At 44.6% G+C, this 23356-nt stretch overlaps 1 protein-coding gene across 2 annotated transcripts in view; it reads right to left on the reverse strand.

Moving 5' to 3' along the window:
* Positions 1 to 8198: 8198 nt before the first annotated feature.
* Positions 8199 to 23356, reverse strand: part of Cdh17 (cadherin 17) — a 53817-nt gene continuing 38659 nt past the window's right edge. For both annotated transcript variants that reach the window (XM_048420230.3, XM_085677003.2), the window contains 6 exons: positions 22683 to 22927; positions 19271 to 19401; positions 16890 to 17129; positions 11788 to 11904; positions 11549 to 11662; positions 8199 to 9117 (listed from right to left, as the gene is read on the reverse strand). In XM_048420230.3, coding sequence (XP_048276187.3) covers positions 9017 to 9117; positions 11549 to 11662; positions 11788 to 11904; positions 16890 to 17129; positions 19271 to 19401; positions 22683 to 22927 — 948 coding nt within the window. In that variant the 3' untranslated portion in view covers positions 8199 to 9016. The remainder of the gene's footprint in view (positions 9118 to 11548; positions 11663 to 11787; positions 11905 to 16889; positions 17130 to 19270; positions 19402 to 22682; positions 22928 to 23356) is intronic.

Genomic DNA, 23356 nt, shown 5'->3' on the forward strand with positions numbered 1-23356 from the left:
ATATTTTGATTGAGGGAGCCAATATGAGACTAGAAGAAACCCGGCACGTAATCAACTTTCTAAACCCAATTTTATGCATATTAAAGCAGTCCTTTTTAGCCAGCATGTTTTGTTTGCTCTCCACGGGTCTGGGGGGACTCAGCATTGAATCCACGTAGTCCTGACCTTTTCTTTGTCGGGAGATGTCTTATCACTGCTCCAGTCACACTACATGTTCAGAGCAGAGCCGGACCATCCTCTGGGTTCAGTGGCGAGGGTTGTGACGTCATCACTGATCCGGTTCTCTGCCTTTGGCTTACTGGATTCCTGGTCAGTTTTCTCTCTTTTCAGGGGACCATGACTTTGTTTCCCTAATTTCTCGTCATGTTCGCATGGTCTCTGTTTTGTTCATTCCTGTCTGAACCTTTACCAACTATCTCCTTCGACTGTGTTTGGCATCTTCCTGTTCTATAACCTCGGGACTAGATAAGCTAACCCCTCTGATGTTTAAACATTGGCACTCAGAGAAGCGTCTCAGGACTGCCCTCACTGTGTCTACAGGGGCTGCCACGTTGTGATGGCATTTCCTTTCCTTCTGGGGTTTTAAGCCCACCCCCAGCCACCACACACTCGCCACTGAGTGTCCAGGATGAGGTTGTTAAACTCCACAGCTGCGTTTAGGACACTGACTTCTTATTTTATTTCACTAAGACCTGGTAAAGAAATGATTTTAGGTTTTCATACTATCTATTTTGACTTGAAATTTGTGACCTAAACTATGATTTGTTCTGGTAATGTTTCGTAGACTGCTGAGACAAATGTGTGTTTGTAGGTGTCGGGCTGAGCAGCCAGTGGTGTCCACTAAGTCCATCAGAATAGCCTGTGACTTCTTTGTTGATTGTCTGTCTGTCTGTCTGTTTGAATGTCTACTGGAGAGCATGGAGCCACCTACTGACATTGTACTGTGGACTCCCTGTCACTTAAAGTCCACCAACGTTTTTTGATGAAATTGGGTACATTAACACTTAGTTCATAAATATTTGCAATGATTACAACTTCTTGGGGTAGGGTACTGTTCTGTTTAGCAATACAGAGGACTTCTTTAGGGTCATATATTAATTGTACTTCTTAGAGTATTTTTCTAATCATGAATGTAGTTGAGTTAAAGCTACCGTTTGACCCATTTGACTATACTTTTTCTATTTTATCCATTTGTACTTTACTTTTTTTCCCCTCCTTTAAAAAATCACTTCAAATAGCCTCTTTCTACATTGAAGAAATACAGTAAACATAGATGATGTGTGGTGCTGGTGTAACACGCATGCTGTTTCACTGGAAATGTTCTCATGAGTAACATGAACACACCCTAATGATGAGGTACAGTGCACACCTCACCAGGAAGCTAAGTACTCTGTGCTGTATACAACTGTACTGTTATTCTCTTACAAAGCTAGCAGTGTGGCAGGTTTGTAGACATCAGTATCCCCACAAAGGCGAGTAATGTGTTGCCCATAAGCCAGCAGGTACTCCCGCATTGTGAGGTTTAGAATCTGCACTAAAAGTGCAGAATACCCCACACAGTGCTGTAACATGGCATCTGGTCCCTCACCAATGTCCTTTGTCACCTGTTATACTTGTGTGTTACTTTCTCATATATTTTGTTGTTATGTGTCATTAATCCAAAATATATAATTTTGTTTCAAGTAGCCAATTATGTTTCAAGGAAAAATTAGAAGCCTCTCATGTCTATCCCATATTTGCTATACCCATCATACTTCCTCTCTGTTGTAATACGCGTGGTTCTTCAGAGACTCAGCACCAGTAGGACATATTAACCTATGGGCAGAGATTAACTGTGAGGACTGGCTCTTCTGGCTATGGCGGCGGGCAACATCTATGACTTACCATGTGCAAAATGCTTGTCCTGGAAAGTGGTGTTCTAGTCCACATCAGAAGTTTAGGACCCCCCCCCCAAAGAAGAAGAAGAAGAAGAAGAGGAGGAGGAGGAGAAGGAGGAAGAGGAGGAGGAGGAGGAGGAGGAGGAGGAGAAGGAGAAGAAGAAGAAGAAGAAGAAGAAGAAGAAGAAGAAGAAGAAGAAGAAGAAGAAGAAGAAGAAGAAGAAGGGAAGAGGAGGAGGAGGAAGGAGAAGGAGAAGAGAGAGAAAGAAAGAAAAAGGAAGGAAGGAAGGAAGGAAGGAAGGAAGGAAGAAAGAAAGAAAGAAAGAAAGAAAGAAAGAAAGAAAGAAAGAAAGAGGAAAGAAGAAGAAGGTAGTTTAGGAACTCAACGGAGATACTGGCATCATAAAGCCTTGCTGAAGTCAAATGCCCGAGAAGCACTGTCTGAGGGCAAGAGAAGACAGCCAGCCCCAGTCAGGCGGAAGGAACATGTGTGTCCTCTCTCTGCCGTTCTAACTCATTCACACTGCTAGTTAAATGATTCCAAACCACATTGGTGAGAGCACCAGTCTTAGTCAACAGATTGAAAGAATAACCTTTTTAGTAAACATCCCCAGAGACACATCCAGAAATAGGTTTTTTTGGCCAGAGTTCTCAGGACTGCCTAACCTAGCCACGGTGACATGCCTAACCTAGTCAAGGTGACACTCGACACACCTGTGTAGATCCAAACTCCGTCAGGTATTATTTTTGTCCTTTTGCCTCCCAAATGTTCTTTTAACAATTTTTAGTATTTCTAGTATAAATATTATTAGTAACAAATTCCTTATCTTCTGTTTCTCAAAACAGCCTTACTTTGTCCTCATTTTTGAAAGTTAATTGGTGGCTTTTGTTTTTTTGTTTGTTTGTTTGTTTCTGAACATAAAATGCTAAATTATAGGTTTTATTTCAACATTAAAAAAATTTCCATCATCTTCTGGTCCGAATGGTTTCTGATGTCAAGAATGTATCTTTCTGTTCTTCTGCTCCACCCCCTTGTCTTTAAATGTTAGTCTCATCACAGCCTTTCAGGCACTTCATTAGAGTGTTCTGTGGTGTCCTCGGTCTTGGGGGTACTGGGTGAATTTATAGGTATTAGCTTCGGAAAATCAGGCTGGGGATGTGGCTCCATGGTAGGGAACTCACCTGACTTTGATAGTACTCTCAGTCCACCCTCAGCGCCCTGGTAACAGGAAGCCTCAAAATGCAGGTGTCTAAGGGTTCTGTTGTTTTCCAAGTCAGACTGGCGATATTGATACAGCTGCTAAGGGAGTCCCAACGTGTTCTTCCCCCGGGCGTCTGTTTAAAAGAGAAAGGGAATTTAAAGCAAATACCATTTTTTAAGAAGACAGAACCACAACAGGGTCAAAATCTCAGCATGAACAGAGAAGAGGGGTTCTGGGAGTCCCACCTGCAGCGGAGACCCTGCTGGGGATGGAGGGCTGCTGGAGAAGGGAGAGTCAATTTTCTTCAGGGATGTGGCCCCCGAGCATCTGCACATATTCCAGCAGGCGGTCTCACACATGTGCACACACAGACGGCAGAGCCAGCTCAGTGGGGGTGGGGCAAGCACGCGTGAAGGGAGGAAGAAGCTCTGAGAGGAGGAACCGGAGAGAAATGAATGGGGGTGGATTTGGTCAAAACACCCATTCCTATGTGAAATTTTCAATTTATATATAAAAAAGAGAGATAGATAAAGGAAAATAAGTTAAATGAGACACACAGGGTGGGGTGGGAGATCACGGTTTGAAAATTCTTTGGGTTTTGACAACCTGTCTCTTTAATCAAGCTAGATTGGAGTTTCTTAGAATTTTCCTTATTTTTGTTTTGGAGACTAAGTTTCATGTGGTCTAGAGCAGCCTTGAAATATCTGTGTGGTTGGCCTAATCTTGATCTCTTGCCTCTACCACACAAGTACTGAGATCATTATTATACCACCACAGCCAGCTCTAGATGGGTATTTTCCTACCAAACCTTAAAGTTGTAAATCAAGAGACCAAAGTATGAATTAACTCTGCGGAGACATCCATCTCACGGGTCCTTCAGGCGGTGATGTCTTCTGCGTCTTCCCTTAAGCCTGCAGCCCACCCTTCGCTGCTGTTGGGTGACGGCAGAGCCACCACGTGTTCCTCCTTGTCACCAGCGATGGGCTTCTCAAGCTAAGGAGCGAGCCCTCATCTGTTGCTACTGTCCCTACCAGGTCGGTGATAACAGTGCTACAGTGTGAGCGCTCGCCCTCAGTCGCTGTTTCGTGCCATGCACAGAGTCATTTTATTAGGGCGAACTCCCAGGGTATTTCCTCATTACCCTCTTCACTGGAAGTTATGGTTCCTGGATTCACTTATCAATTAAGTGAACATTTACCGATCATCTAACATATAGTAGAGATCCTAAAATCAATAACTCTAGGTGACACAACCATCTTAAAGGTTAGATTCCTTTGGATCAGTGGTCTGAGGTTCGTGTATATTCAGACCGCAGTCCTCAAGGGAAGACACACCAGAGAAGTCTGCTGCCCCGTCCTGCCACTACCCAACCTGACAGCATCTTCAGAAGCAGGCCGGGAGGAATGGATCATCCATCTTTTCTCTGTTTTCCATTTGCTCTTGGAACATATGACTCGGTTTAGAAAATTGGTGATGTTTGTCCCAAATTTGTTCATCTGAAAGTGATTTAAGGCAAATAATTTAATGATTGGAACATTTGGGAGTTTTTTTCCATGGCACTAAAATTCTTAACATGGTTTATGAATTTTGTTTCCCTCGCCTGTCTGTTCCCAGCTGTTGAGCAGCCTTTCCCAACCCCCTCCGCCGTCCCGCAGCCGGACCTCACAGAGATGGGCTTTTATCACAGTGTTTAATGGTTGGTCTCAGAATGGGGCTCTGATTGTGGTCAAATACCAGAGGTAAGAGTGGCCCAGGACGGGCAAGCGTCGCAGCAAATATGAATGGATCATTTAGTGGAAGAATCCTTGACCCAAGAATATGGGTACATCCAAAAGAGCACGCAAAGACCAGACAGGGCTACAGAGTAAATGGAGAGGGGGCATTAAAAGCAGGAGTTGTTGAGGTTACTTCTTAGGGACAAGAAAGTAAGGAAGGTCATTTGTGGGTCAAGCTGTGGAAATCTGAAGAAGCTTCTTAGCTGACTTGGTGCAAACACCCTGCCCGCTGAGAGAGCTTTCTGGGGACGGCCTCATTGGCAGCAGGCGTCCTGTCCTCTACAGACTGCTCACCTCCTTTCTTTCTTGTCTCTGGCTTCCTCACCCTGAGCATTTTGCCATGCTCCCTCTGTATCCTAAATACTATTTAACTAAGGAAACCCCTCTGGATGTTACTAACACTAAGGTGTTTTAAGGGGCTAAACATATGTCAAAAGGAAAGTCATTCCGGGTAGAGTTCCAGAAAACACATACCTAAATGATTTCATTCCTAGCCCTGTCAAACGACCTTGTCAAGGCCAGAATGTAGCAGTCAATATATTCCCTTCAAACTCTGGAACAGCCAGAAGCTTTTGAGAAGTGGTGAGATTCTGTTAGGCGCTGAACTCTTCCAGTCCAGCTGAAGGTTATTTTGAGCTCATTCCTCCTGCTCTTGTCCAATCAGGTCTAATTTGGGATAAGGAAAGGATGCTGAAATTAAAACACAAGTCAGTTAAGACTTCTCCCGTTGTCTTCGACAGGCACGGCAGGTTTGGAGTGCGATGTTCTGACCACTCTTCCATCGATGTAATGAAATAACTGGGACATCAACTTGAAAGGGGGAGTGGTTCGTCTTGGCTTGTCGGGGACTCCATGCTCAGCCCCTGGATCTGATATTTGGGGTCTCCAGCTGGAAGTGCAGTGTGGACCAAAGAGCAAAGCCGCTCACCTGTGGGGAAGAGGCATTGCCGAAATGGGAGGAGGAGGCAAGGTTCTAACACCTCCTTCAAGGGCACACATCTGAGTCTTTCCAACAGGCCCCACACCCTAATCTGCCGTCTCCCCATAGTGCCACAGGCTGGAGAGCAAGCTTTCAACTCATGGCCTTTGGAGACGCTTCAGATTCAAACTATATATAGCAAATGGTTAGCAGATGACAACTTGGAACTCAGATGCCTAGAAACGATCTGCCTTCGTCCACAGGGCAAAACACGGAGCTTCTCGAAGGGCTTGTAATTCTCCAGCTTTATTCGGCAGTTAGCAGGCAGCTGTTAGATTAAAGATTCTACCACGGGGCAGTGGCGGCACACATATTTAATCCCAGCACTCGGGAGGCAGAAACAGGCAGATCTCTTTAAGTTTGAGGTCAGCCTGAGGGGAAGGCCTGAGGGGCTGGAGAGAGGCATCTCCCCAATAATTAAGGGAAATGACAGCTGAACACCAACCAGGCTGTGCACAGGAGACAAATCTTGACTTTTTCTTACCCTCAAAATCTATGATATGGGAAATCCAGAGTACCAGAAGTGTGTTTATGTGTGGAGTTTTTACAAAAGACTCACAGCACAGAGGATGATTGACAGCAATCATGGTCATCCTGGAACTGAATGGTTTCTTCCCAGCAGTGATCCCATAACAGACCATCTTATAGTGGGATTCTCCATCCATCTAGCTCAGTCTTAGAACTATATGATGGCCTGAGACTCCCGATGACCCTTCTTCCCACCTACTCCCAAAGACCTATGCGTCGTCACTGGTCCTTTCTCTGTAGGTTCTTGTTCTCCACAGCCTCTGCTGCTTGAAGGTCCAGACTGACCTATTACAGAAACTCCTAGAACACACTGGTGCCTCCTGGAGTCCAAATAACAATGTTAAAGTTTCTTGCATGGGTGTGGCTGCTCCTGCCAAAGAAGCCAGGCTGAGAAGAGGGACAGACAGCCGTGAAGAACTTAAATACCATGAAGGTTTTGGGGCCAAAGTTCAAGACAAACTAGACTAGAACTTTGACAGGTACTGATTGGTCATATTTGTTTACACATGAATCCTTCCTCCCTTCCCCTGCTCCGTGAAGCCATCGGAAATCTCCTTGCAGAAGGGAGAACGTTAGCCATGGCCTTTCCATCCTGGCCTGTGTCTGACCTAGCGACTCCAACAACCTTCCCTGATTCTCAGTGGCCTCCTTTGGCTGTGATGAGCAGAGGCCTCAGGAAATGCTGCCTTTGGGATCCACTCTTGGCCAAGTGCCAGAGAGACAGTGGTGTTTTATGCCACCCTAAACACCGATGTTGCCTCTCAGTCTAGGGCTTAATTTAAGAGGAACTACAAATGCAGGGCAAGCACTGAGCTAGTTCTGTTCCCACCTCCCCTATCCACAGCCCCTTCTCTTCCACATGGAGCCTTGGATTTTAGCCGCCCACATTAGCCCAACTGTTGCAATGACGAACCTGAAAATGCTCTCCTGGGCCAGATGAACACTGAACTGCAGGAGCCTGCCTTCCCGTGACGTTCCTGTCTCACTATCTTCCCTGAGGGCACTCCTAGAGTGAGGAACTCCCGGGAAAGGGGACCTTTAATTTCTCTCCAAAGAAATTAGTGACTTTCAGGACAGATAACACGTGGAAATCAGAGCTACAATTGGTATTTCAGCCATCATTATTGAGTCCTTAGCCCCCAAAATCACTTCAGAAAGCTGTCTTCTGGCATAACTGATTGACACACAGCAGATCCTCGGCAAGTTGTTTAGAAATGTTAAATAGAGCCGCTGCATGCTAGTGAGAAAATCCAAACATGGATAAATCCATAACATAGGAAGCAATTGTACCATAAAACTATCCTTTTTATAACATTGTCAAAATAAAGAGCCACTTCTCCAAGTACAAGTGAGAGGATCCTGTCTGAGAGTCTCTCTCCTGATGAAGAGGGACATGGCCCCCGGGTTGCTTGGCTCTGAACTCCCAGGGAATATCAGGGATGGGAGAGAGCCCCGGCCTTTTCTGCTACGTCACAGGGTTCGCGGGTGAGGAGGTGGCAGCACTATCCAGGATGCCATGGATGAAGGATCTCTCAGGTGGAGGAATGGCTTTCCCAGTCACAGTGCCTCCGCTTTCCTCAAGCCCCGTGTTTATCTGCGGGGAGTCTGGAGGACCTGTTGGGGTTCCATGTGCCTGGGAGCTGAGGCGTGCAGTGGCTTAAAGGTTTGCGTACCCTTCCTCTTTCCTTACTCCATATGGCAGAAACATTTGAAAAACAACAACCATTGCTTTCTGGACCTACATCCCCCCAACATGCACATGCACACATGCGTGTGTACGCACGTGCGTGCACACACACACACACCCACACTAAATGAAACAGACAGATCAGAGAAATAAAAACAACTGAAACTGACATTTATTTCTGATTTTCCTCACCACTTCCAGGCGTCCTTGTTTCCACCACATTATAAATATATAACAAAACTTCAACATACAAACAAACATGTGCAGCATGTATGTAAGCGTGTAGTAGCGAGGAAACCCAGACAGCTCTTCAGTCCTGTGCCCAGGTTCATGAAGCCGATCACGCTGGAAAGTCTTGATACCTCCCCAGGGTCTGCACCGTGGCCAAGCTGGAGGATCTCCATCAAGATGCTTAAACACACTGAGAAGCTGTCGTTGGTGCTAAGGAATGAAGCTGCCCACTTTTCTTTCCCCCGAGACTTCACTTTGTTCTTTTGTGTGACATAGTCTAAATTCGGTGTAACACCAAAATATGAAGAGACACGGGGTGGAAGAGAAAAAGAAGAGATGGAGTCTGGGAAGTTTGGAGGTGGATAATTGGCGGGGCTCTGAAGCACCAGCAGACAGGAAGTGAAATCAGCTCATCCGTCCCAGAGCGCAGAGTTTAGGTTTTGTGGCTAAGGGTTTTGTGGAAGAGGAAAATGTCATGGGAAAATGGAAAATAACTCTCGTGTCTACAGCACATAAAATATCTCAGCAGTATAAAATATTACAGGACAAGAGTGGCATGCTATCAAAGAAAGTATAGTTCACATTTTGGATGACGCTTTGAGATTAAACAGCTGGGGTCCTGATATAGCACACGACGCATAAACTCTACCAATTATACTTCACATTTTGGACAAAATTAAACAGCTGAGGCATTGATGTAGCACTTGGTGCACAAACTTGACCATTTCTTTTCCGATTCAGCTTCTCAGAGGTTTGGCTTCAGGGGACTGAGGGTTTTCAACATTCCCTTTTCCTTCGTCTTTCTTCATGCGGTAGAACACCACTGCTAAAATGGCAGCTGAAAGGAGAAAGGTCAGGGTCAAACCAGTGCCCTCTCCAGATGGGCTACCGCAGTCACCGTGTCTTGGCGGTGGGAGTGGGCAATGACTTGTGAGCCTCCACTTGGGGGATTTAATGGTGCTTCGTTGTTCTAGTGAGAACTCGGGGCATTGGCTCTCTGGCCTAAGTAACCAGATCACTTGCTCTCAGTGTGTAGGAAGCCCCAATTTATAATAAATCTGGACGCTGACAGGATCTCTGCTGGGGAATAGAGAAGCTGGTGTCCTAAGTCCTCTGACAGAAAAGCATGTGGAAGAGTGTCTGAACTTCGTATGGACCCAAATGTTGATTCTAGTTTTCCTTCCCCAGAGAAAGGAATTGAGTCAGAACCAGGGAGCTGCCACACCTGCCCACCCACCTAGAACCCTCTTCCATTGTACCTACAAAGCTTGCATCATTTTATGATTTAAAAACAGCTTTAATTTCACAGTAAGGGCTTGGCATGCAGCCCGGTGGCAGACACTTGTCAGACACACCATGGGTACCTTCCTAGCAAAGCCAGCCATCCCGAGGGGCTCGAGTGGGCTTCCACACTTTCTGACTTCTCCTACCTGTCTGAACTGTTACAAAATCACACTGTGCTTTTTGGCCCTAATCTGAACTATCAGAGCCCATAGAAAAGGGGGCTTACTTTAAAGACTCTGCTCACCAGCAGTTACAGGAGGCACCATGGCGGAGAGGCTCAGATGCTGGCTAAAAATCTTGTGATAAGTCACATACCCCGTTTGAAAAGAACAAGGGTATGAAATAAAAAGGCCCTGTTAATTCTATTTATACAGAGCCTCAAAACTCCCCGCTCTTTAACTTAGAGTCGGACGGCAGAAGTGAGACCGTGGGAGGAAACTAACTTGGTGCACGAGCTCAATCCTCTCAAGGTGGGAAAACAGTGAGAGGTGTGAAGGCAGAAGGAGTTCAGGGGATAATAACTCTCATACCTCGCTCTGAGGCAGGGAGCGTCCTGAGTTCAAGGCCAGAATTAATTACAAAGAGGGTCCCTCTCTCAAAAGAAAGGCACTTCATCTCTGTTGTATGAAGTATGTGCAGCAGACAGTGGTTCTCAAGGAGGTCACCTGGTCACCATGCGTGATAAACGGAGTGGCAGCCAGGCTGCCAAAGCCCGCCAATGTCATCCATGTCGTGAGGAGTTTACACTGAAGGGCATGAGGAGAGGGCAGTCCTTACAGGGCCCTGTGTTCAAGTCCAGCGGGACAGATTGGGATATGAGAGCAAATGTATAGATATGAAGGGAATGGCTGAGAAGACTTTATAGAGAGGAGGAGATGGGGATTATTCCGGGAGACGGTGTGAGACTATGTTAAACCCTTCAGTCATGCGCCCATGAGTACCAAAGTGTCTTTCTAATTAACTACTCTGAGGACTGTGGTGGGGAGAGCATGACTATTGTTGGGGGAAGACCCCACAAGAGAGGAATGCTACCCAGCCAGGTAGAGAGCCAGGGCTATGCTGCAGTGAGGTTACTCTGGATTATAAAGAACCAGGGTCCTGCGTTATTAAAGAAAACACCCTCAAAGCGAAGGGAAACTTGGCAGCATTTCAGGTGTTGCAGCATCTTTGCTACGCAGTCCACACCCCTACCTACTCCACCACGGGCAGGAGAGCGTGGGGCCTCTGTGAGGAAAGGATCATGTGGGCCTTGCCCATCACAATACCAGCCCACAGAGCCTGGTGCCGGACCCTGCAGAGGACAAAGACCGCAACTCTTTCCCCTTCAGAAAAGCTTGCTAACTAGGCTCAAAACACAGCCATTTGTAGGCAGAGCTTTATATGGTTTCAATCTTGCACGTCCTCCGAAGGTTCCCAATTCAGCACCACTAGCAGGTGGTAAAAACTATAGTGATCAGGAGTCTCCCCTAGCCCTCTTGAAGATTACCCTCCAAGGGGACAGTCGGACCCTGCCCCCTTCCTCTCTCATCTCTTCCCATCTGGGAAGCGAGCAGCTTTACTCAATAAAGAGCTGCCCTGGCATGGACCCTGAGGCAATGGGCCAGCCAGTCGTGGACCAGAACCTCTGAAACCACGACACAAAAAGGAACACGTTTTTAGAGTTGATTATCTTAGGTATTGGTTACTTAAATCAAAAAAAGACTGATTAATACAAAGAGTTGCATGGTATAAATGTCAGCGTGAAAATCCAAGGATGGGAATGACGGGTGGAGGGAGGACTTCTTCTGACATCGTATCTCCCAACCAGGACACTTTGACAGGTCTGACTGCTTGGTATCTCTGTTACTAATCTAATACTAATACTCATACTCATACTCATACTAATCTAGTACTAATCCTCGGTTAGTACCCAATCCAGGAACCCCTAAGTAAGATGGTATGATGAGCTCACATTACAGCCAAGGACTCCAGGAAGTCAGACTCACCAATGACCAGCAGGGTGGTCAGAAGTATTCCAACTGCCATGCCCACCGTGGGTATCCCGTCGTGCCTGCCTGCTGGCCGGAAACAGCTTCCTTCCACACACTGGCAGAAAGTAACTAGAGAGCAGAACAGTATTTGGCAGGGTAAGTTTCCAAGGGAATAGCTGCCGAACCCCACTGTAAAGACTCCTTACATGGCCCACGGCAGCAGGGATTCCACGTCACGTATGCGAAGCGCCTACCTGATAAGGAGACGGTGCCTTTCATGGGTGGCTTCCCCTCATCGCTCAGGAGAATTGGGATCTCATAAACACCTTCCTCGAAGCGTGTGTGCTTGGTGGAGAGTCTAGCATGAGTACCTGTTGGGACAGGGGGAAAATGGACTCAGAACCCTTGCTCGGCTAGAATAATGCTCATTTTTGCATTGTCGATAATGAGATAGGCTGGAACATAGCCTGATATAAGTGCTACTTTGAGTAATTTAACTTCTGTTTTTCCATGTTGCTTACCTTTAAAAATAAACTAAAGCATCCTTTAACTTTTCCCTTGCCTATTTGTATCACCTTTCTCTCCTTCTTTTGTCTATTGCGCCAAGACTTTAGAAGGAGCACTATTGAACAAAAATCAGGAGGATGAGACCTCCTTGTCTTGTTCCTGATGTGATTCAAGGTTTTCTCCACTTAGCACGATGTTGGCTGTGGGCTTGCTGCATATTGTCTTTGTTACACTGAGCTGTGTCCCCTGTATTCTTAGACTCTCCAGAGCTTTTATCATGAAGGGGACACTAGATTTTGTCAATGGCCTTTTCTTCATCTAATGAGACAATTGCTGGTTTCTGTCTTTGGATCTACTTATATGATGCTTACTGATTTCCATACGTGAAAACGTCTGCAAATCTCTGGAATTAAGCAGTTGCTCAATGTGCCTGACATGTGTTCTTGAGTTTGGTTCCCAAGTATTTTACTGAGAATTCTTTGTGTCCATGTTCTTTGGAGATACTGGCATGTTGGAGGCCGTGGGAATATACAGCGGGTGACAGCTGGTGGTCAGATGGAGGAATGAGCTCTGATGGACCCAGCCAGAGACCTCTGAGGGGCCAACGGTGTCTTATAGACTACCAGACATTACAGGCTATTGTCAATGCCCTTGGTTACTATCTAGAACTTAAAAGTGAGATTCTGTTGTTGGAGATAGCACATATTTAAGTGATAGAACATGAAAAAAAATCAATCTAATATTCACCTGGAATCTTAATACCTACTGGGTAGCTTTCATAAATAGAAGGTACTATGCATGATTCCAGAGGAGAAAAATAATTATCCATGTTACCCAGTTATGGACTCTGTGCTACAGTAACAACCAACCTGGCAAGGTATACTCACTGGTACAATAATGGCATGAATATCAGAAGAGTAACCAAACACTTTCTGATTGTGATTGGATTTAAGGCCACTTAATGAGATGAAATCCATACCTAGCACTACTATTGGGTCCTGGGGATAAGACCCTATGGATAAACATGTCATGAATTATAGGAGAAAACCTGACATTATTATTTTTATAATAGGGGCTCAGTTCAGGCCAGGCAGAGCCAGAGTGATTTTTTTTCAAATTGCTAGCCAAACTTTATGGTTCAGAATAAAACTCAATATTTGCAGTAATTAAAAAATGCCCTATATTTAGTAAAGATTTGTCAACATGCTAGAAAATAGAATAAGAAATAACAAAACTAACCAATCAAATACAAGAAAGAGTAGATAAGGATCAGAAAATAATCATATATAAGAAGCTAGACATTTAAGAATATTACATATAGACATGAACACTATGAAAAAGACCCAAATTAATGTGTAGCACTGACAACTAAAATGTTTTGGTGTGAAAAATATACTTAATGGAATAAATGGAAAATAGAATACAAGAGAAAAATCAGTGAGTAGAAACTACCCAGAGTGGAGCACACGAAGAACACAGGAGAAAATGAATGTACATTTGCAGAATATTTGTAGATGCATTTCTAAGCAACGTATAGGACACAAAAGAGGATTCTGTAGCTTTGTGAACTGCTGAAGATGTGGAAGGCAGGCAAAGTCATCCCGAGAGAGTCGGTGGCACTATGTGCGTATCTTAACAAAGAAAAAAAAATCCCAAATTAGCTGTCACAAATTCCACCATAGTAAGCATAAAACAAGAACAAGTAAAACACAGCAGAGGAATAAGGAAAAGAAAGCCCAGGAAAGGGTGCACAAAAACACAGAGCAAACCTATCTCCAAAAGCCGGTTCTTAGAAGCTATGAACAAATCAATAAACTTGTCCCTTACTTGATTAGGGGAAAAGATAATTAACTTGCCAACATCAGAATGAACTGATATCGCTACACAACTATAGATACAGAGAATAGAATGTTGTGAGTAGCTGTATGCTGATGAATTAGACAAACAAAATGAGCTAGGTAAATATTTGAAAACTACAGGCTAACAACCTCAACCAAGAAGAAATGTATAATTTTATAGACTTACATAACAAAGAAATGAACCCTGCAGTTAAATTTTCCACCAAAAAAGCTTTCTGTATTCATCGGTAAATAAATTACTCCCTAATATTAAGGAAAAACGTAGGCAAATTTCACACATACGGCTTCCAGGTGATTGGATAGTAGCACACCTTTTAAGTTATTCTACTAGATCAGCAGTTACTGATTTCAAAAGCGAACTTTTAAAAGCATTGTAAGGAAAAATACAGGTCGACTTATATAGATTTATTAATATAAACACAAAAGACGTAATTTTTAAAAAATTATATTCAAAAATTACATAAAACATTTCATCACCAAATAGACCTAATTCCAGCATTGCAGCTCCTTTTAAGATAAAAGCCACAATATCCCATCAATTACTGACCAAAAATTTCCAACTTAACCATACAAAGAGAAACAGTTCTCAGTGAGTCGGGATTAGAAAACCGAAGTATCAAATACAAACCAAAATTTATAGATAGATCTAAAATTTTAGCCAATAACAAGACAATATCGAAAGGGAAGCAGTAAAACTGTCAGTTATAGACAACACAGACTATGTGGAAAGCCGAAGAAATCCAAAGACTATAAAAGTTAGTACACAGTGTCAATAAGGTGTCAAACAAGAGCCATATATAAAAACCATCAGTTGTGTGTCTGCATCTCAGAGATGTATAGAAATTTAAATCTTAACAACACTATTTAAAAGAGCAGGTCATTTTTGCAAGAACTACACACTGAAAGCTAAGCCATGTTGCTGAAAGAAATTAAAGATCTCAGTAAGTGGAGACACTGTCTGTGTTCATGAACTGAAGACACCTACCCTACCCCCCAAACACTCACACAGATGCAGCAGAATCTAAACCCAATCTCCACACCTTCCTTTTGACAGAGATGTACAAGCAGCATGCTGACATTTATACTAAAACCAAAACACCTAGAACAGATGAAACAGCTCTGGAAAAGTGATAGCACCTGATTTGTGTCTTTTATGGATATACAATACTATAACGATATAGTGTTGTAAGGTAGGGGTTTTTTTCCACTTGAATTTTTCTGAAATTTTCAAGATTATCCATGCTGAAGAGGTATTTTGAATAAATGGTGTTAGAACAATTAGGTATCCATATTAAAAGCAAAGCGCCTTGATTGTAACCACTTGCCCTGCATAAACATTAGCATGAAATGGATCTTCTTTTAGTGACCTTGTGTTAAGTAAAGATGTTTTTATTTTTGGCTTCTTTCCTTATTTTTTTGTTTTCAATACATCCCCATTGCAGTTTCCCCTCCCTCCACTCCTCCTCTGTTTCTCTATAGAAAAGAGCAGGCACTTCTAAAACTCACAGATTACACAAGAAACCATTAACTCTGACTCTGATACTTTTTAATCTTTCTGTTTAAAAGATATTGTGAAGGGAGCTGGAGAGGTGACTCAGCAGTTAAGAATGCTCACCACTCTTGCAAAGGACTAGAGTGAGTTCCCGGCTCACCAAATAGGCCACAGCTGCCCTAACTCCAGTTCCCAGGGACCCGGCGCCCTCTTCTGACCCTGCAGTCTCTCCCCTGCACACACAGGGTGTACAGTTACAAGACACACATACATAATAAAAAGTGAATCTTTAAAAACATGGAGAAGACATTGCTATAAAAAATTCAACTTCCTGATAAAGCACACAATACACACACAACACACATACATACACACATACACACACAACACACACACACCTACAATTCAATAGAAGCTGAAGAGTTTGAGAACAATATTTGATCAGATGCTTCACTGATATATGGATGGCAGCTCACCACATGCAAAGAGGAGAGACTTAAAGCATTAGTCACTAGGGAAATACCAATCAAAAATATAATAGGAGACTGATGCGCACCCACTAGAGGCTAAAATTAACTAAGCCTAGCAGATGCATTGAGAGGGTGCTGAGCAGCTGAGGATCTCATGCGCTGGTGGGAATGTAAAATGCGAAGAACAAATTGGGAAATGGTTTGACCTGTGCTTAACTAGCAAAGCATTAGCCTACTATGTGAGGTAGTCATCCGGCTCCTCGGCGTTCAGCTAAGACACATGAAAGAGCATGCTCCCACCAAACACTCGTCCACACACGTGGCCCCACCAAACACTCGTCCACACACGTGGTCAGAAGCTAACAGTCGTCAAGAGAATGGACGTCGAGAACTGTCACAGTACCAGTGCACAAAGAAGTGAAGAAACTCTGGAACACAAGACAGGAATGCAGCCCCAAATAATCATACTAAGTGGAAGGAACGCACATGACGTTACAAAAATACACACAGATTTGTAGCCACAGAAAGATTGGTCGCTGGCTGAGAAAATGGGTGGGCTTAATGGAGAAGGCAGCGGTAATAAAAAAATAAGGTAAGACAAATCTTGAGAGTGACAAAATATTCACTTGATTGTGCTGATCTTATATATATAATGATATATATATCATTATATATATAAATTCTTGTAAAGTTGTACACATTAATCAGATGTGATTTACTGTATGTGAATTACATTTCAATAAAATCTATAATAAAATCTGTTTCTCAGTCTTCCCTGGAAATTTACAACTGATGTTCAAATTGTTCATTTATCCATGTACCCCAGCCAGGGTGTATGCGGTGCCAAGCTTCCCTTCCCACAAAGCCTGGGGCTTTGAAGACTTTTCCTGTGTGTTCCCAGAGGGTGAACGGCTTTCTTGGAACAAGAAGAAATTTCCATGCTGAGTTATAAAGCCAACCCATGGGGGGAAGAAACGTTATTCCCTCGTCCACCATTGAGTTTTCTCCTTGTACATCTGATAACTCACCATTGATTTTGGAAACTTGCCAGTCATTTTTCAAGCTTTCTCTGCCGAGAGCGAACGTAAACTGAGACCTCCAAAGTGATTGCAGGTCGTCGTCAGTGGCCTCAAAGATGAGACTCTCAGCAGCACTGAGGGGATGGCAGAAGAACAAGCCGGTGTACTCCTTAGCCAGGCGTGGGGGGTTGTCATTCACATCTGTGAGGGCCAGGTGGAAATCTGCCACGGAGCTCAAAGCGGACCCACCTGAGAAAGTGAAAGGTTAGAACGTAATTTCAAGCATTGTCATCATCCTGCAGAAGGAAGTATGTTTCTCTTTCCTTAAAAAAAATTAATATTTAAACAGGTCTGTTAAAGTAGTAGAAAAAGCCTTTAGAATTACAGACCTAATTTTAGTACCGGTTAAAATGTTTAAATAGAACCTACGAGATGACTCAGTGAGTGAATGTACTTCCTGCCAGACCTGTGATATGACTTTAGGCCCTGAAAGCCCCATGGAGGAAGAACTAACTCCCAAAAATTGATTTTGGCACGTATACATACAGACAAAATGTAATAAAATGTTTTCAATGTTTAAATGGTAATACTGACAAGGTGTGTGTGTGTGTGTGTGTGTGTGTGTGTGTGTGTGTGTGTGTGTGTGACACTCAGAAACTGCATAACTTCGCTAAGTTCACACAGCTAGTGCCCACTGGAGACGGCGCTGGTCCAGGAGGCTACCAGCCACCAGCCGAACCCTCGATCACTTACCTCTGCCTTAAGCATCCTAACTCAGCTTTCTAAGCGTCATGGTTTTCAGCTGAGAAGCATGTGGTTTTACGATGCTCTCATGTGTAAACAAAGGTTGCACACATGTCATCTGCCGTGCTATACTAGTGAAAACCATGTCCTCTGTTGTATGACCCGTGGGTAGCTGTGTGCTCTTGGGTAAGCCAATTTCTCGATGCCTTGGTTTCTTTATGCAGAGTGTGGCCAATAACAGACGCACACAGGAGGCACCCTGTGGCACAGCCGACCTGGACTGTCCTTGCCTAACCTCAGGCAGACATGGCACCAATGGCTCTACGTCCATTCCCCTAAGCCGTTTTCTGACTCCTGCTTTGATTCCGGGAAGCCTCGTTTTCTTGCTTTTCCTCACAGAGATGACTGACTGTCATTAAACCAAAGACGAGCCTCTGATGTCCTTGAAGTTGTTTGGTCTGTTTACGTTCTGATCTCAATGCCAACAGCTGAAACTGGAACTGGGCTTTGGCTCACGGTCACAACCCATAAAACCTCTAAAAGGTGAGAGCCACTCAGGGAACTCGGGCAGAGTGCAGCGTGGATCCCTGTGGGTTCACGGGAAGGCCATGACCCCCCCTCGGACTTCCTGGGAGCTCTTAAATCACCAGCTGAACCCGCACGACCTGAGAGCAGAATGCCCGGCAGCGACAGACAGGGCTGCCTCTCGGCAAGCTCTCGCCATCCGCTCCTGCTTCCCTTCCGACAACAGCCAGCGGTTCTGTGTCCTTGCTGTAGTTGAATGTGTAGTTGAATGTCATTTTGGCTTTCTCCAGATTTTCCCATACATTTTTATAATTCCTTTCTCTGCTTCCTGTGTCTGCCTCTAATTTGGGGTTTTGCATTTTCTTTTCATTTTAAATTGTTTCTATTGAGCTATATATTTTTCTATGCTCTCCTCCCTTCTTCTTCCGTCCCCTTCTACCATCTCCCATGATCAGGGCTTTGCATTTTTAAAGTTTTTATTATTATTATTTTTCGGTCTAAAACTGTATTTTTTGGGTAGTAATTTGTTCCACTCCCATCTTTTTTATAAGCTAAGCAGACACATTACCAGCTAATTAGAGTCCTTGATCAGCATAAGATCAACAGAACTCCTACTGTAGGATGGAAAATTCCATTTAAAGACACTCAATGTTTTAATCACCAGCCCTTTTCCTGGTTAGCTTACTATTTCTGTGAGTTATCTTTATTTTAATCGGAAAATTTTCCTGGCACTCCATGTAAGAGCGATTGGACAACTTGTATCACACATAAATTAAATAGGATGCAAGGATGATGCAGGGATGGCTCAAACATCTGGCGTATCTGTGCGATTGCCTTTCCTCTCAAAATTATCCTGCCTCATCCAAGGAGCAGATCCCCAGTCTCAGAGTAACTCACCTGGTAGAAACCCAGATTAGCATAGGCGTTCTCTATCACAGACATTAAGGAATGCACGCACATACACGCACGCATGCGCACACGCACACACGCCTTTGCGCCTGTCTCACCTGGCTTTAGGGTTGTACTCAGCCGTGGTATTTAACCTCATCAATTTTCTTGCCCTCCCTCTCATTTTTATTGGTATTTTTCCCGATAATCTGGCTCGGCTTGGTTTTGCTCACCTATTTCAGTGGCCACTACGCGTACCCGATACAGACTTTCTGCTTCCCTGTCCAGCCGAGCCGCACTAAATATCTCCCCGGTGACGGAGTCGATTTTAAGCCAGCCTCTCTTATCGCCGCTCAGAGAGTATCTTCCATGAAGGGAAGAGCAGAAGAAAACACGTTACTCTGAATGAAAATGAAAGGTAGTCTGTGCATTTATACTACGACATAATACTACCATTTGAGTGATTGGGCAGAGTTACCCAATCAGCATCTCCGTTACATATCTCTCTTCGGAAGAACTGTCTTTACAGCAGTTCTCAACCCTTGCGACCCCCGGGGGGGGGGGGGGGGGGGTCAAGTGACCCTTTCACAGGGGTCGCCTAAGATCATCAAGAAACACAGATATTTATTTACACTTTGATTCGTAACAGTATAAAAATTACAATTATGAGGTAGCAACAAAAATAATTTTATGGTCAGGGGTCACCACAACATCAGGGACTGTATTAAAGGGTCACAGCTGCTCTACAACATGGTGCTGGGATTGTTTTGTTATGTATGGCAGAGTGACAAACTGGCAGAAAAGTTACATTTTCCTGGCAACAAAGGTTTCAAACTGAACTAATCGCCTTCTGAGATCTTTCAGTACAACACCCCCAAGGAAACCTGAGCAGCTCGTGTGGGAGACAGGACGGCTGGTGGCCCAGTGAACCCTCACTAAAGAAACATCAGTTTCATCAGACAGGACCAAGGCAAGAGTTGATGAAAGTGGACTTCAGACACACTGATAATTCCCGTAAAGTGTAATAGAGACCATGTAAGAGATTGGAATCATGAGAAAGTTGATTGCACAGAGAAAAACCTTCCTGAAGGACATGCTGATGCGGGCAAGAGGCTGCCTCATAGCTATGGCAGCCATGTTAGAGAGACCAGGACCATCTTGGTGTGTGCATAGTGTGTGGATAGTGTGGGCAGCCGAAGACAAGAAAGACGAGGCCACAGAGACAGGAAGAGCCAGGTCGTAGAAGCCAGAGGCAGCCATCAAGCTGTGTCGAGTGGGAAGGTGACCTGGCTGAAATCATGTCTTCAAGAGAACTCACTGGTAGGTGTAGACAGATTAATTTGAGAGAAGCAAGTCTTGCCTGAGGAGGACCAGTGAGTGTAGTCTTTGTAAAGTGTCACGTCATGACTGTATATAGTCTACACCACTTACTCCCAGGCCTGGAAATGTCACCTCAATAAAAATTTAATAGGAGTTAAAGCATTGCATGCATGTGTGGCTTCAAAACATTGTCTAAAGTTTTTCAATTCTGTTAGCCCACATGTCCAGTAATAAGAATGCTTAATATTATATTTAGTTTAATTAATTTTTCTCGGTATTTTTTAGCACATTGGCTATGTCAAGTACTGTGCTCATATTTGGGGGGGAGGGGGAGGGGATAAACAAAGTTCCTTGGTAGTTGGGACCTCCCCCTAAGAGAAGCGAGAACCCCCAGGCAGGGTCTGAAGAGTAGCTGGACAATCGGCTTGCCTTGTTTTAGAGGCCCTTGTGGGCATCGGTGCATACATTGACTCAGATGGGTCGGGAGGGGCTGGTAGGAAAGGCTGGGTTCTAGCAAAGATAGCAGCGCCTTGGACCACACCGGAAGTAGTCAGAAACACTTGGGTTCTGGATCCGTGTCAGCAAAGGGGTCTATAATGTTGGAAGCTGGGCTGGACGGGTCTATTGGTGTTAATGGGCTCTCTAGGTACCCATCTGGAGAGCTAAACTTCTCAGTCCACAACTTTGGAATCTGTAAAGTTAGCTCTTGCCCACCACAGCCATCTAGGCTTCCTTGATAATTCCTCATTAGTGTGCTGTGCAGAAGCAGACTTTACAGAATACCCCTCTCTGTCTCCCTTTGTCCACCTAATCTTCTGACTGCAGCTCTGGTTTTATGTCCTGAACCAGTTTTTGTTCCACCAGAAGAATGTCTTTAAGTGTGTTTTTCTCTGTACTGACAGGCACATACCTCGGACCAGTAATTATATTAATTTTATCTTTTAATTACTACCAATCATTTTTGTAGCATTCTCATGAAGGATGTAAGTCGTCTCTAAGACAATGATGGGCTGTGGAATTAGATACTTAGGACCCCATCATGACGTGCGACTCAGAAGAATAGCTTATTTCCACAACGAATAACGCTGTATAGCCCTCACTGGCTGGTAGCTTTACTCCTTAGCATGATATGGATGATGTGAGCATTGCCCCCCCAAAAGTTCTCATGTTAGAAGCCTCTTTCTCAGGCGGTGAGTTTGTCACGTGCAGGACCTTTGAAAGGGGGGCCCAAACGGGCTGTCCTTCAGTCAATTGAGGATATGCCCTTGCAGCACTGTGAGACCCCAGCTGCTCTGGATTCCTGCCTGCAATAGGATTCTTTCCCCTTGCTGGTATTGCTGTTCTGCTAATAATCACGTAAGGCCTTCACACTCTTCCCATGCCGGTGTTGTGCCTATAAGTGTCCAGAGCTATGAGATAAATAAGCTGCCTTTTTGAATAAAGTTACCTGCTTCACACTTTTTGTTATAGTAAGCAAGCCAGTAATACACTCCATGCAAGACAATCAGTTAAGCCCATACAACTGAACCTAAGTGTCCATAGAACAGCTCACTGGGAAGTAAGGCTTGTAGAAAATCTTACATACTGGCCATTTGGAACCATATGCACCAGTCAAGTCATGCCGAAGTGTTTGTTTGCCGTATACGTTCTGGACAATATTGTACAAGACAAGCAGAAGAACTGAGTTCAATCCTACCTAAACTTACTAACCATGTGGTCTTTAAGATCATGTAGATATTATACAAATGTATATATGTGCATGTGGTAAGTAAATAAATCGTTGTACATTATTGAGACCAACGCACAAGGGGGCTGTCGCACCAAAGGCGAAAAGAAAAGACTGAGAATGGTTGAGATGGAAATATGTCCACATTCTTAGCGTCTCACCTCGAGGACTGACTGGTCCCCCTGGGAATGCTGCCCCAGACTAGCTCTCTGGAGGGACGGGGAGCCCGAGATCCCCACATCTAAGACAATCCCTTTGGCCTGTAAGGTGGCCTTCTCTGCCCGACTGGGCTTTTACCTCTCCAATCCGCTTTCCCTCAGAAACTTTCTCCAGAACCCCAACAGTTCAAACCCAGTGACTGGTTGGAGGGGGAGACCTCCTGACTTTACCAGACCTCAGTTGAGACCTGCATCACGGGAAAAGTGAATGGCACCTGATGCCGTGTGTCTGAAACCCCGAACCAATGCCAGAGACCTTGCTTCTGATTTTTGCTCTATATCCTGCAGCAATAACATGCTGCTTCTGCACCTTTCCAGCTCTTGTTAGCCCCCTTGCTATGGTGACAGCAAGTCAGCCTGCACAGCCCTACCATCCTTCACCTTATAGCCAGGCCTTCGGGGTCCCTGGCAGTCACATTGCCCAGTCTGGTGCCTATAGCAGCGTCCTCACTGACTTTTGCTTGGAATATACGTTGGGGAAACACAGGCGCTTCGTTCACATCCGTCACAGTCAGCGTGAATGAGGCATAAGAGCTGTCGTTGTAAGATACACCGGACACCAGGGGCTCAGGGTTTTCCGCTTTGAACACAATGTTGGCAACCGGTTGGGCTTCAAAATCGAGAGCCTGTGGAGGAGAGAAAAGGAGGAGAAATTAACCTTGGAGTGAACAGTTCCCTTAAATGATTCATGTCTTTAAACACTCGTAGTCTTAACCGAAACCTGCTTCTCAGGCAAACCACAGGGAAAGACAAAAGCACAGCTTTCCTTCGGGTGTTAGCGGGGTGCTGGGCGTTTTCGTGGACTGTCCTGGAAGAGAAGCTAGTGAAAACCCCCTCGGATCCCTTTAACCCCAGGCCACCCTTCTCATCCCCTCAGCCAAATCTCGATTCTCCTCCCACAATGACAGCTAGGAAAATATACGCCAGAGAAGTCCACATGGGATAGGGAATTCAGAACTCAAGACCCCAAAGAACAGATTCTAGGAGAGGTGAACGGAGCCTGTGCCAGGAGGAGGATGTGTTCTCATCCCACCTGGCCAGACAGGACCAGGAAG

This window comes from Myodes glareolus, chromosome 16 (genome assembly GCF_982192425.1).
Source record: "Myodes glareolus chromosome 16, mMyoGla1.1, whole genome shotgun sequence".
NCBI classification, from domain to species: domain Eukaryota; kingdom Metazoa; phylum Chordata; class Mammalia; order Rodentia; family Cricetidae; genus Myodes; species Myodes glareolus.